Genomic DNA, 13,732 nt, shown 5'->3' on the forward strand with positions numbered 1-13,732 from the left:
AGATTTCAGGGAATCTAAACATCTTTTCTTCACTGGGGGAAAATGTGTGTGTGGTACACATTTTCTTGTGATTACAACAATCGCTCTGTGCTGAGATAATCTAGCTTTCTTTTCCCCCCCATCGAATGAAATCACGATGTCACATTGCCCGAATCTGCATGTGTGCGGCGTTGAGGGAAACTTTACGCACTTAACACTTCATGTTATGGATTTCACACATACAACAGAAAATATAATCACACATATCGGTTTTCTCGAGACAAGGAATTTTGCAGATGCCAAATACCTGGAGTGAGTTTTCACTTTTACTGGTTCCTACTTACGTGAGTCTGCTTCTTAAACAGCGACTGAACGGATATATTAAAAAAAGTTTCCTGACGAATTACTCCACTTGAGTCTCCTGGGAGACTCTTAAGTTGTGGTCCCAAAATAATTTCGGATACTAACTACTGTAGCACCGATCTGAAAAAGCCATTGAGCATCACTCAACTTCTTCTTCTTCGATGCCTGCACAACGACTCAATATTTACTCTCCGTCACCGTCTCCTCCGGATTCTCCTACGTTCTCTCGTTGACCGAGAACGTAAAATTTGCCAATGAGCTCATTCCGTAACAATAGACACCTTCCATGCTGGTATCCCTTATGCAAGACGAAATCACTTCACAGTTTATAATATTACTGGTTTAATAATTTTGTTCAAAACCCCAAACACAGCACGTGTAATATGCCATTACAGTCTAATGATATTATGTTCTTAATAGGAGGGTGCCCGAAATTTTTTGCACCGACTGTACTTGACGCTTAACAAAAAATTTCTGGCTGTTCATACAATTCGTAATATTGTTCGTTATTCTATTTCAAATTAACATGGAAAACTGTAAAAAAAAATTCATTGCGAATGATAGTTTTGGGAATCAATATCTTTATTTATATTTTAAATTAGTTATAAGTCTTGCATATGTATATGTAAATGGATTATTACAATTCTTACGGTGTCAGTGCTATCCGAAAATATAGATCCACTATTGGACGGAACTTTCCAGATCAAATAACCAATCTAAAATTCGACAGAATTTTCAGGACCACCCTTCACCTCTCTTTTAGATACCTAGGTCCTTCTAAAATCTAGTTTGATCCAGATTTTACCAAATTTTATTCGTTTCAAAGCCCCACCGCCAAAAATGCTTTGTTTTGATTGGATGATAAACCCACGCTATGATATTAGGGCGCAATTATTCCATTCCATGCCTGAAAATTTTACTGACAACAGCCAGATTCGGATCTTCTCGATCATAAAGTTGAAAAAGGAGTAGAAAAGCTGCAAACAAGGTAATATTTGGGAGTTTTTTAACATCTAAAATCTCTGGAAGTCTCGAGGAGCCAAAACTATTAAATTTCGTAGTAAAAACTGAACTAAAAAGCTGAAATAGGAAGCATAACTCGGTGACGCCATGTTGTGCAGATATAGTTCGTGATGGACAGAATTCAGGATAGTGTGTGCATTTAATCTCCTTTCCCAAACCCAGTTTGCAGTTCAGTGAATCGAATAGTTAAATTTCCCTCTTGCCCCTCCTGAATCAGTGTAGGTTCGGTCAGACCTGTCCGTTCAGTAATCTGTCTGTGTAGTTAGTACGTGATTTTTTTTCATATATATATATGGCGGTATTTTTAGGTCTGTTTGTAGTGTTAGTAGCCATCAGCATTACGTGTAAATTAAGCAGAGGGCTCCTATCTGACTCCCAAATTGGGAGTACGGCTTCCAGCGGGATGAGTTGAACATGTAGTTTGTTCCAGGTTCCTGCCCCTTCAGGGCAGGGGTCCTATTGTTAGCTAAGACTTCGATATGTCCCCTCAGGGCATTAATTAAACACTCAAGAATGTGATTTAGTAAATACAAGGGCCAGTTGGCCCTGTTCCTTTCTTTCCTTTTCTTTCGAGCCGATTTAAAATGGTAAAATATGAATGTTTTCTGTGTGTATTTATCAGTATAACATGTATTAATGATAGTGATAATTGGTGTGTATTGGCATGATGTGTCTTGTAGTTTAAGTAGTATGTGTATATTTGTAATGTAGTATCAGTAGTAATTGTGATAGTTAAGTGATGAAAGAGTGTGTGAGATAATTAAATATGGACAGTGTAGTATTTACTATGCGATAAATTTTTTATTACTCCGTCATTAAGTGAACTCATACACAATATTTAAAAGTGAACGTAATATAGTATAATAATTCCGTGTACAAGGTCACATTCAGTTGTTCAAGGGTTGATTATATCGTCGCTAGCCCTAGTGTCAAAAGTCAGTACTAACCGCCATTCTTCCGTCGAGGTGCTTAGTGATTTAGTTTTCATGAAATTGACCTTTCTTTCCGAAATAAAACCTAGAAGGTATAATTCACAGCCCATATGAATGTACAGTTAGGTCAAGTGACCCAAAATTAATATATTCTGAAAATTTCAACATTCTGCCTAGTCTAGAAATCGAGATATTTAAGTAAATAAACAATACGTAAATTTTTAACAGAAGTCGGGCGATATGATGCTAGTTCTTCGCTTTGAAATTATAATAAATGTCCATTTTTCCTTCGTGGCTGCAGAAGTTCATTGTTGCTGCAGAATTTCATAAACATTAAACATTATCGCAGATAATTCTAATTTTAGTGAACATACGTAGGATTTTGTTTTTTTTCTTTCTTTCTTCTTAATAAAGCTACCGAGTATTACATAGTATTGTGTGTGTGGTGAAAGAGTCTTGAGTTCGAGTGAGGTTGTCGTGCGGTGATCGGAATGGGAAATGTTTGTAGTGATTATAGATTTTAAAGTGTTATGATGAAATGTGTATATAGGCTGGGCGTAGATAGAGGAAACAGGGTGTTTGTAGAATATAGCGTCGTAGCAAATGAAAAGAATGATGATATGAATATAATATGAATATTAATGTGAATATGAATATAAAGTATATGAATATTGTAATAAATGAATATAGAATATAGGACACCCATATAGTTAAATATATAGTAGCCCAGTGAATATTGCGCCGCGTGTTGATATATAGATATTGAATAGATACGTGTAGCTACAAACATCTCAAGTTCTGACCCCTGCACCATGATATCACGCGGACCGGAGGGCGATATATAGTCGGACTATGGTAATACTTTGTAGTTTAATGTGTTATAATAATAATCAACCATAGTAATACCATCTGATAGAATGGGTAGCATCATATAATCGCAGACTAGACATATTGAATGATAAATTATGAAAGGACAATAGTAGTTATACAACAGGGCTGTAGTGAATCATATCTTCTGGTCGGTTTTAAAAATAGAATGTACCACTCCGTGAGATTTTTTTTTTCCTTCACGTTACCTACTCAGGCTAGCTTACAATGTTCATGGAGGCGACGGTTCTGATAGGGTTACAGAATCAAAACAATTAATTATTGAAATTTATTACCGTACCCGGGCATCGACCTCTCCCCCCTTGAATATTTTCGTTTTCTTTTCTTAGTTTTAAACTAGATAGTGATGGAAATTAATCGATGCCTCAGAATTTAGCGCATTCTGCGAAGGGGAGCTATCGGTGAGGTTTGGCAATAGAAATCACCGATCCAAAATTCAGTTTATTTATTTTTTTTTTATTTCGGCAAATCATTAGTTAGGGATATCTTAGATAATACTTCTATTCTAGTTTCATTACTGTCCTCGAACCTTCTTAGTTTTTCTAAGGGGTCGAATATTTTTTTTTTACTTAGAGATTTCAAAATTGGGGACGCAGTTACCTGGTCCCTTCCCCCTCTCCTTTCATCCTGCTGGTCTGGGCCGGATACGGGGATCGGATTTCAATCTTACAAGCAAACTCTTGTGGGATTGGGATCTGATGGACACAGAACTTGCATCCTTGGCAGCAGGGCGCCCCTTGAGTCTACGTATTTGAGTAGACCACCCTTTTTGGCATGTTAAGAATATTTTGGCTATGGATTTTGTTGAGAGCGAAATTCGACTTCCATCTTTGTAGCGTTAGTTATTTCTCACTTAAGTCTTTGGCGCCCCTATTCTTCGTCTTCCTTCTTCTCTATCTCTCTCTCTCTGTCTTCTTACTTCGAGATTTTTTTTTAAAATTTTCAACCTCCTCCCCCCGATTTTGAACTTGTTGCTTACGATTTATTTAACGTACAACTCTGATCTGAAATTACCAGCTGAGACGTTGCAAGACACGATTCATGGATAAAGTAGATAGTGATTGGGTCCTCCATCACATTTTGACCTATCGCTGAAATGAACAAAGACTTAGTATTTGACGACACTTCGATTACGTTCTTTCACCGTCGTTCCTCTTAAGTTTTTTTGTAATCCGTTGGTCACTTTCCTTTCTGTTTTGGTTTTCGATTACTTTGTAGTTGATCTGGGCCCAGAAATTGTATTTTGGTTTATCTAGTTATATCTTTAGAAATGCTCTGTGTTACGTGCCTGCCTCACAAAGTTTTTTTTTTCTTCATGATTTAAACACGAATTGATTATATAAAAGTGAAAGATTTATAGATGCGCGGTATCAGGTAGAAAAGCGATTTTCTTTTTTCATATGTAATGTCGGAAGTCATTTGTTCTGGGACAATGTTGCAACCTTTTCGAAAAATTTATTGTTGGGGTGATTAATTTAAATGTGTGCGCATTTATTATAAATATATATATATATAGAGAGAGAAATGAATACGTCGAAATGTATATGTAATTAGTATGTGAATATGATTTTAAAGTAAAAGTATGATATTAAATGTATTATGAATATATGTAAGAGCGCTCGTGTCTGTCCCCCTAAACGTGTATTGGTTGCTATAGTTTACCAGTGAGTCCTCCGACGAATTTAAGAATGTAGATTTTGTTAAGAATACCGCCGTGCACTTAAGTAATTTTCCTTTTCTTCTGAATAAATGTAATTGATAACCTCTGTAATTATGTAATGGCATGTATTGAAAAGTAACGGCAGGTCTAAACGTAACCCACATCATAACGAATATTATCCCTGAATTACTAACCTAAAACCATTGTGGAAAGTGTACCTTGAATCCGTCTCACCTTCATATGTATCCTGTGACTTGACCAGTTTTTTTTTTATCCTCAATTTGAAACATCATACTCCGTACACCTGTGGAAGATCATTTTTTTTTTTAAATCCGAACCATGTATAAATATATACGAAAGTGATCCTAAGGAAAGGCCTCATGACGTGTCCCAGTGTTGCATAAATAACTTAAAACTATTCAATTAATAAGTTTGGAAATGGACCGTCTAAGAGGAGAAACATCCTCTAGCGATAGTGATTTTTCGAAATCCCTGGATGGGTATAAAGCGTCGCAGTGTGCGATTGCAGATATAAACTGTTAAAAGTTATAAACCAAGTATAGACGACGAATGGTTTTGTAAACCAATATATATATATATATAGAGAGAGAGAGATATATATAAACACGAACGAAGTTAAATGGAGCGAAATGTTCTGGACACTACGAGTAGTGCGTGATTTGTGATTTGAACGCTCAAAATCATTAATATTTTATTACCCAATGTGAGGTAGAGACTCATATAAGTTCTGATACACTTAAAAGTTTTTTTTTCTTTTCTTTCCTCTTTGTTCATCTATATATATATATATTTTTTTTAGTGAAATAAGTGTCTTCTTTGCGTATGTCGCAAATCATAATTTGCTTTAGCATGCCTAAGATATGATACATGTAAATAATTTTTTTTCCTTTCCATTTGTCAATATGATTGAATATATAAAGATTTACTAAAGTATAACTTCATGTATTTTATTAATATATAACCAAGAACTTGTGCTTTTAATATTTTCTTCATAATTATATGTTTGTCTTTTTTTTTTTTTCACTATGAATGTAATAAACTATTTGTACCCTTGTAGTTAGTTGGTTTCCTTTAAACATATATACACTGTCCTGAGTGAGTGAGCGTGTGAATGCATGATGGATTTAATTTAAGTAATTTGTGTGATATCATTTGTCATATTAACATCTGTAATATATGTGTCATGTTTTAATATATGTGTTAAGGTAAATAACCTAGGTCATGAAGGACCGCTACTAATGGTTTAAATCGGCTCTAGGAGTGAAACAAAAATAGCAGGATGAGCCTAAATCCGACATCTTTCTTCCAGGAAGTTGAGACTTCGATTGATACGACACATAAATTTATATTGAGTTTATAAGTTTGATTTTTTTTTCCTTGGCTAATTCATATGTGTGGTCGATCCTAGAGGACAGAGTTCAGATGCTGGATGGTTATCAATCACCGGTTGGAATAACTTTACAAAGAATTAAATTTCACTTTTCTCATTTCCAGGTCTAGGTCTGGGCAACCCCATGATCGTGGTGCCTGGAGCTAGGTCTGGGTGGTATGAGGGAACATGTGTCTATACCGAAGCATTCCAAAATTGATTAGTCGTTAATAACATTTAGAATGATTCATCTTCCGAGGACTTTCCCGACCTTTTACTATATTTCCGGAATTATCCAGTAATCTGTTTCTTATTAAAATACCCTACTTCTTTTTCTTTCTTCTTTTTATACCTCCTTCTTTTACCCTTCTACTTTCTTCTTTTTTTTCTATTTCTAAATGAAAGAAAACGGAGTCATGATTGAGAGTAGTCGCTATGGGCACGGTCAATAAGTTGTTTAGATGAGTTTTCTTCGGGAGTCCGATATGGGATAATTAACAATAACCAAAAGTTTAATTGAAATTTACTTTATTGGAAAATAATCTGGATTTCAATCAGTAGGTGATGTTTCGTAATCGTCCTCGTTAAAGAGAATTAATTTGTAGCGACTCCTCTACATTGCGCCTTATCTTCGTTTACTACTATATTTTTTTTCGTTTTCTTTCACACGTTTATCTCTGCTGACAACTTCTAATACTAGCCAAAACGAAGAATTTATCACAGTTTTAACGTAACAACAAATTATTCCACAATTTCTGCAGACGCTGAACACTGCACGTCTGTCTCCTGAAATGGCTGACGCCGTAAGACAAAGAATTACATGAAGATGATCCCTAATTGGAAGATAATCGTGACGTAACTATCGGATGATAGGCTTCTGTGCGAAGATCAAAGAAAGCCGAAATCTCAGCCGCAGCTGTGATTGTGGATTATCCAATCAAATAATTTACTTCGAAACAAAGAGATGCACCAAGAAGAAATTATGGCTGACTTTCTTAATTTGGAATTTTGAAGAAGATTTTTCGAAATAAAATTTTTAGCTTTCTTGTGAAGATTCCCTATGCCGAAATATGGATAGAAATAAACTGAAAACCATTGAAAAAGCTGGAATATACACCTTTTTGTCTAAAATAATGATATATTCTTGGATAAATACGTAAAATATACAAAATATAATTAATAATCATGTAATCTTCATATAATATCCATTGAAACGATTTATTTTACTAAAATTACACAAAATTTTCGACCTACGGTTTTCCTACTATAAAATAAAACAGTTTTCTTACATTCTAAATAAAATTAAAATTTCCCTTCCACTATACAAGGTGCTCAAAAGCACCGGGCCATGTTACGTTATGCTGAGCATAAGGTAACATCAGTTAGATATTCTAGAACCAAATGAAATCCATGAGTTTTAAAAAAATCACCCTGTATTTCTCGGTGCCGCTTTTATTAATCATATGATTATAAATACAGCATTTACTGGGTTGGCAACGTTTGACTAATCTATCCGAAGATCGAACTAAAACAATTTTATTGGAAACTTTTCTCAGATAATGATAACAACATATTGTATATATATGGATGGATAGATGTGTGTATATTCCAGCATATCTATGGAACGTCTCAATCAATTTCAACCGAACTCCGTACATATATGATTTACAGGCTGAAAAAAAATACTTTTGGGGTAAGACATCCTCTCAGGTAGTAGAAAGGAGTGACAATCAAAAATGACCTATTAGCTGATTGGTGACAGTTCCGATGACATTTAAGCTCAAGTTTAGTGGCGGGGGTACGGCATCCCTGGTATTGATAATAGAACAGGTTACTCACAATCATGTTTCATGAAATGGGGCCTCATGGAATTCTCTAAAAGTGACACATATCAATCGTTAACCCAATAGATTATACTCATATTATATATAGATTAAATGGCACGTGCCTCAAACGACAAACTGCAAAATGCTATTTCAAACTCTGCATTTCTCATTTCTTAAGCTAATAATGTCCCGTATATTTGTTTGTCATTAGTAATTTAGGTTTCCTGGTGACTAAATGGTTAGCACGTTGCTTTTGGTCCAAGAAACTTGGGTTCGATCTTATTCATATTTTGATTTGATTTTGAATTTAGCGTCACTTGCAGCAGTAAGGCTATATGAGACGTGGACCTACAACTTAACATGAGATTTGAACCACATGCGCTCCCGCCGGGAATTGAACCTGTCTCCCACACCAAAGGGGTGTACGCTAACAGCTGAGCCACGAAGGAGCTTTTGTTCTTTGTTGTGCAGAATTTGTAAAAAAGTTGATGAACACTAAGTTAACAGAAGAAAGTGTTTAGTATGTAAATATAGTTTGCTTGTATTATTTGTTTTATGAAGTTCAGCGGCCCTTCAGCACCGAAGCTGTAAGAGCGTGGATCTAGAGTTTAAGATGAAATCCGAATCAACGTAATGCTTTCAAATTTAATGTTTTCCAATCGGGGATCGAAACCACTCATACATATGCAATTTAACACATCGAAACCACTTATACATATACAATTAACACATATGAATTATCATAATTAATTAGCAAATTTCTAATAATAGTGTCACATTTTTTCCTCCCTGCAATTATTTGTGAGGAGAAATTTTCTTATGAAAGTATTAAGTGGGAAAAGTTACCCCCCAATCTCCCAGAATTTTGCATCCTGGACATCTATTGTTTCCCGACCCTCCGATTTTTTTTTTCTGCATCCACCTATGGATGTCTGGAGACATGTTATTTGCACTTGCGATTTTCAGAGTAGAAGTTAGATGAACGTTGCTAACTGAATCTCGCTGGAGACTTGTTCCTTTTCGTAAGTGAGAAAAGTTCTTAACACTGATACGAAATAGCGAAAATGGAAATCACTTAAGATGCAAATTTGTGGATTTTGCACAGGTAAGCATTTGAATAATTCGGGGATTTGTAGTTCACTGATTTTTTTCTTTAGGGATAAGTCAAGTGATAAGAGGGACCCAGGACGCGAACTTGCGTACACAAACATTTGATATGGCTGTTTCCTGAGATAATTAGTAGTTATTAGTACTAATTTCGTCATAATAATAATGAATGAAATAGCTGAATAAAGAGACTGGAGGAAACTGAAGAACAGTGGGAAAAACCAGGCACACATTTTTGTCCACGAGTATAAACCCCTAGCTGAGATCAAACCAGGGCCCACACGCAACAGGTGTGAGCGCTCGTAGTTCTGTGTATAGTGTGTGCTGTGTATCTATTGCCTGCCTTAAAATAATCGTGTCTTTTTCTTTGAATTTAATCTATGTTTAAACGTTGAGGGGAAGGGAACCCTAAAAGCATACTGAAAATATTACGTTCATATGGTAGTTTTATTATTATTATTATTATTATTATTATTATTATTATTATTATTATTATTATTATTATTATTATTATTATTATTATTATTATTAGAAGTACTTAAAAGCTAGCTAAATTTCTAAATTCCTCCAGTACAATTAGTTTAGTGAAGGAGACGATCATTGTATCGGTAATCTCATTGACGAAGCAAAATGGAAGGAAACATTTATACTATAAGAAATTACTGCTTGTCCCCCCCTCCCCCCTCTTCCTTAAAAAATCTAGTGTCACCTTTAAATTAAATTATTCAAACAAATTAGCATGGTAAAGAAAAGAACTGTAAACTTAGAGGGTATGCAAACACAATATTCTTCTTGAGCTTTTCTCTGCTTAGTTCCCTTAATTCCTGGTTCTCTCGTACTTACAAGGTCTACTGTTCTATTATTTTTGCCAATGATTACAATAAGATTTAAAAAAAAAAACAACCTTGTAAGTGATGTATGCCTATACTCCGATAAATGATTTTACTTTATTTTCGTAGAAAAATGAAATCTTTCAGTTCTAGCGTAAAGACTATAAAAATGAATAAAATGGTGAAACAACGGAAGTGGGAGGAAACAGAAGAACCTCCAGGAATTTCACGTACACTGTGTTTGTTCACTACAGAACTCACTTGGCGCGAGCTGGGATCGAACCATGGACTCCATGCACCAGAGATATGCTCTATACCACTGAGCCATTGCGGTCGCCAACTGAATGTACAGACTTATATCACAATGAAGAGAGAGAGTACTCCATTTAAAATGTATTTCGTTGATATTTACTGTTAATGTTTTCTGCGACATAAGTTAGGTACAGAACGAAAATTTCTTTTTTTCTGATTAAAGAGAGGCGTATTTCTGATGGTACAGTCCGTTGGAATATGTTCCTCCTTGATGAAGTTTTGAATATTTCTTTATGAAGGCAGTTTTTATTTTACTGATGGAATTTATATTCTAAAATATCGTACATGTAGGAAAAACTGTTTTAATTCAGTCTTACAAAGATATAAGTTCTTTTATATAATTCATAACTGCACACTAATAATAATAATTTTACTATTAAGCTCTTACTGTTGGAATTAACTACGTTCGCAACAGTATTGTAGCAACTACTGCAATTACATAGTACTGTGTGGTGGTGGAAAATTTCAGAACTAAACTAAGTGAATGAAATAGTCACAAGTCCTGAATGGTAGAAGACATGATGACACGATTTAATGATGGAAGAGTTTACAATGTGAAAATAGTGAGAGTAAACGGGAGAACCATATTTATAAAAAACTTGCCGACCAGTAGTTTACATTCCCTGGAATAAAACCATGGCCCCATGCACTAGAAATGAGTAAACTATTGCTAACAATATAAGGACCACTATAACTTTTATATCGATTACTATCGATTACTCGTAAAACAGACAAAAATTAGTTTGATTACAAAAACAGTCTTAACTGCAGAAACAAAGTAAATCATAAAGGCTGCTTACACGAGCATGTTCTCGGAGCTGGTCCACGATCAATCGGTCCACACGGGAAGGATTTGGAGGTAAACGGGGAACAGGAATGTTATTTGCTGACGAGACTTTCTTTCCTGGATTATGTCTTGCCAAATCAGCCTCAGTTTTCTTTCTCTCCTTTTCTAGATTCTTAAATTGATCATAACACTCTTCTAGTCTCATATGTAATTCACTGGAGGGCCCACTTCGTCTGAAATTATATCGAGTTACTTAATTGTACAGTAAACTACAAACTATACGTGCACAGTATTTTACAAGTAAATATTTAATATACAAACTTGTCTTGTTTTGAAAGCGATAATAAGCAATTCTTTCTCTATACACACAACTTCAGAAAATTTTACTTACTTCTTCTTTCGTTAATCTACAATACAGCAGAAAGGTAAATTTCTCAAGGTTATATTTATTTATGTTTTCTTCAGAAAAGAAATATGCATGAAGTACAAAAACTAAGATCTGCAGAATTAATTATAACACGAGTGCTAATATCTGATATCATACAATACATAATAATTTGATATTTAATGTTGAATATGAGTTTATTTAGTTGAAATATAAACTTACCTCACTGAGCGGAAACCAAGCATATGGGGTGGTATAGCAAAAAACGGTGGAACGTCGTAGTATGGCAGGAGTTCTGATGGTGAAGGAACATAACCAAGCCCACGATTTTTAACTACTTCCGGAAGTGCATTGTACATGTCTTGACTGTATCCGTCAAGACCAGGAGGCATATAAGGAATAGGCAAAGGAGTATTTCCACCATACATGTGTGGAGGCAAAGTTGAGCGAGGATCCTGGGACATAAATCCATTGTCTAGGCCATCTGGACCTACTCCAAACGGAGGTGCAGTATATGAGGTACTAGAGTTCCCAACTCCCATACTGGAACGTGATTCGTGAGAAACTGGCACAGGTCTCCCTTCGTTCTGGAAGTTTCCAAGTATCTGGTCAATACCGGAACTTCCTAATCTTAACTGATGATTTGATGAAATATCTCCACTACTCATGGCACCTGAGAAAGACTAAAAGAATACACGTATTTTTAGATAACTAAAAGTGAACCAAAATTATGAAGTACAATTAAATATATAAATTATTCAATTCTCTCATAATTGAACACTTGCGCAATTTCTACCTAGTTATATCATAAATACTGTCACAAAGTTTGGAGAGGCGCTGTAGGATCCGGAGTGACACAGTGCTGTCATCTGTGTATAAAGCGGAAGATGCATGTAGTGTGAGTTTGACTGTTCATCACACACACTACATATCATGACACACGTTGATATTGTACTGAGTTCTGATGGAGTACGAAAATCGTGTAGCAGTAATTGCACTACACAAGGTCGGGAAGACAGCAGGTGAGATTTTGAACCTCCTGAAACCCCTACAAATCAGCTAGAGATTCGTGTATCGCGCCATACAGAGATATACCGAGACTGAAACGGCAGCTGACCGCGCAAGGAGTGGCAGACCACGAACGGTACGAACCCCGCAGGTCCAGAAAGCAGTCGCAGCAAGAATTCGAAGAAATTCTGTTAGAATACAAAGTGTGATGGCTGCTGAGATGAACATCAGCAGAAATTCCATGTCTCGTGTGCTCAGGAGTGACCTACATCTACGGGCGTACAAGAGGCGGACTGGTCACTTTCTGACCCAAACATTAATGTCGTAGAGGGTTCTTAAAGAGACTGTTGCGACATTACGCCAACGATCTGCACAGAAAGATTCTGTTCACTGACGAAAAGGTATTCACAATTGAGCAGGCCTACAACGCCCAAAATGACCATGTGTATGCCCCGTCATCTACTGCAGCTACTGAGGCAGCTCCAAGGGTTCAGAGGGCATCATCCTGCCTCAGTGATGGTTTGGTGGGGAGTGAGTTACTTAGGCACAACCCAGCTGCATTTTTGCGAACAAGGTGTTAAAACATCTGCCAAGGTGTACCTGGACACAGTGCTAACACCTATAGTGAAACCACTGTCTGCTACCATGTTCCCTATAGAAAGGTGGACCTTCCAGCAGGATTCCGCTCCAGGCCACAAAGCGAAAACAACCCAGAACTGGCTGGCACGGAACGTCCCCGACTACTTCATTTCTACCGCTGATTGGCCTTCTAGCAGCCCGGACCTTAACCCGTTGGACTACAAACTTTGGGCAGTCCTTCAGGCAAAGGTCTGCTATAAACGACATCCATCTGTCGACAGTCTGAAACAATCCTTTACCCGAGCAGTGAACAATTTTCCCATAGACGTGGTGCGTAATGCCATTGACTAATGGCCGGACAGACTTCGTGCCTGCATCAAGGCCAAGGGGGTACATTTCAAAAAATGATTGGTGCGTCAGGTGTACAACATATCAATGTAAAACATGACCAAAATAAATTGCCTTGGTGTTAATACTCTCTGTATTATTCACATTCAAACTTGTGGCAGTATTTATGATATAACTAGGTATACTTCACTAATTAAATTGTATACAAATGGTCAGAAATTGAACTACAATGGCTAGTCTGTAAAAATCTCTTCTCCAATTGTGTAAAATAAAAACTGGAAACGAGAATTTGCTGTAAACCACGACAAGCCAAGA

At 36.2% G+C, this 13,732-nt stretch overlaps 1 protein-coding gene across 3 annotated transcripts in view; it reads right to left on the bottom strand.

The window, feature by feature from the left end:
* LOC145668362 (uncharacterized) overlaps positions 1–13,732 on the bottom strand; it is a 112,625-nt gene that overhangs the window by 24,485 nt on the left and 74,408 nt on the right. For all 3 annotated transcript variants that reach the window (XM_081736134.1, XM_081736133.1, XM_081736135.1), the window contains exons 9-10: positions 11,705–12,165; positions 11,111–11,330 (exon numbers count right to left, since the gene is read on the bottom strand). In XM_081736134.1, the coding sequence (XP_081592260.1) occupies positions 11,111–11,330; positions 11,705–12,165 (681 nt within the window). The remainder of the gene's footprint in view (positions 1–11,110; positions 11,331–11,704; positions 12,166–13,732) is intronic.

Source organism: Thermobia domestica, chromosome 13 (genome assembly GCF_964235325.1).
Source record: "Thermobia domestica chromosome 13, izTheDome1.hap1.1, whole genome shotgun sequence".
In the NCBI taxonomy this organism is placed as follows: Eukaryota; Metazoa; Arthropoda; class Insecta; order Zygentoma; family Lepismatidae; genus Thermobia; species Thermobia domestica.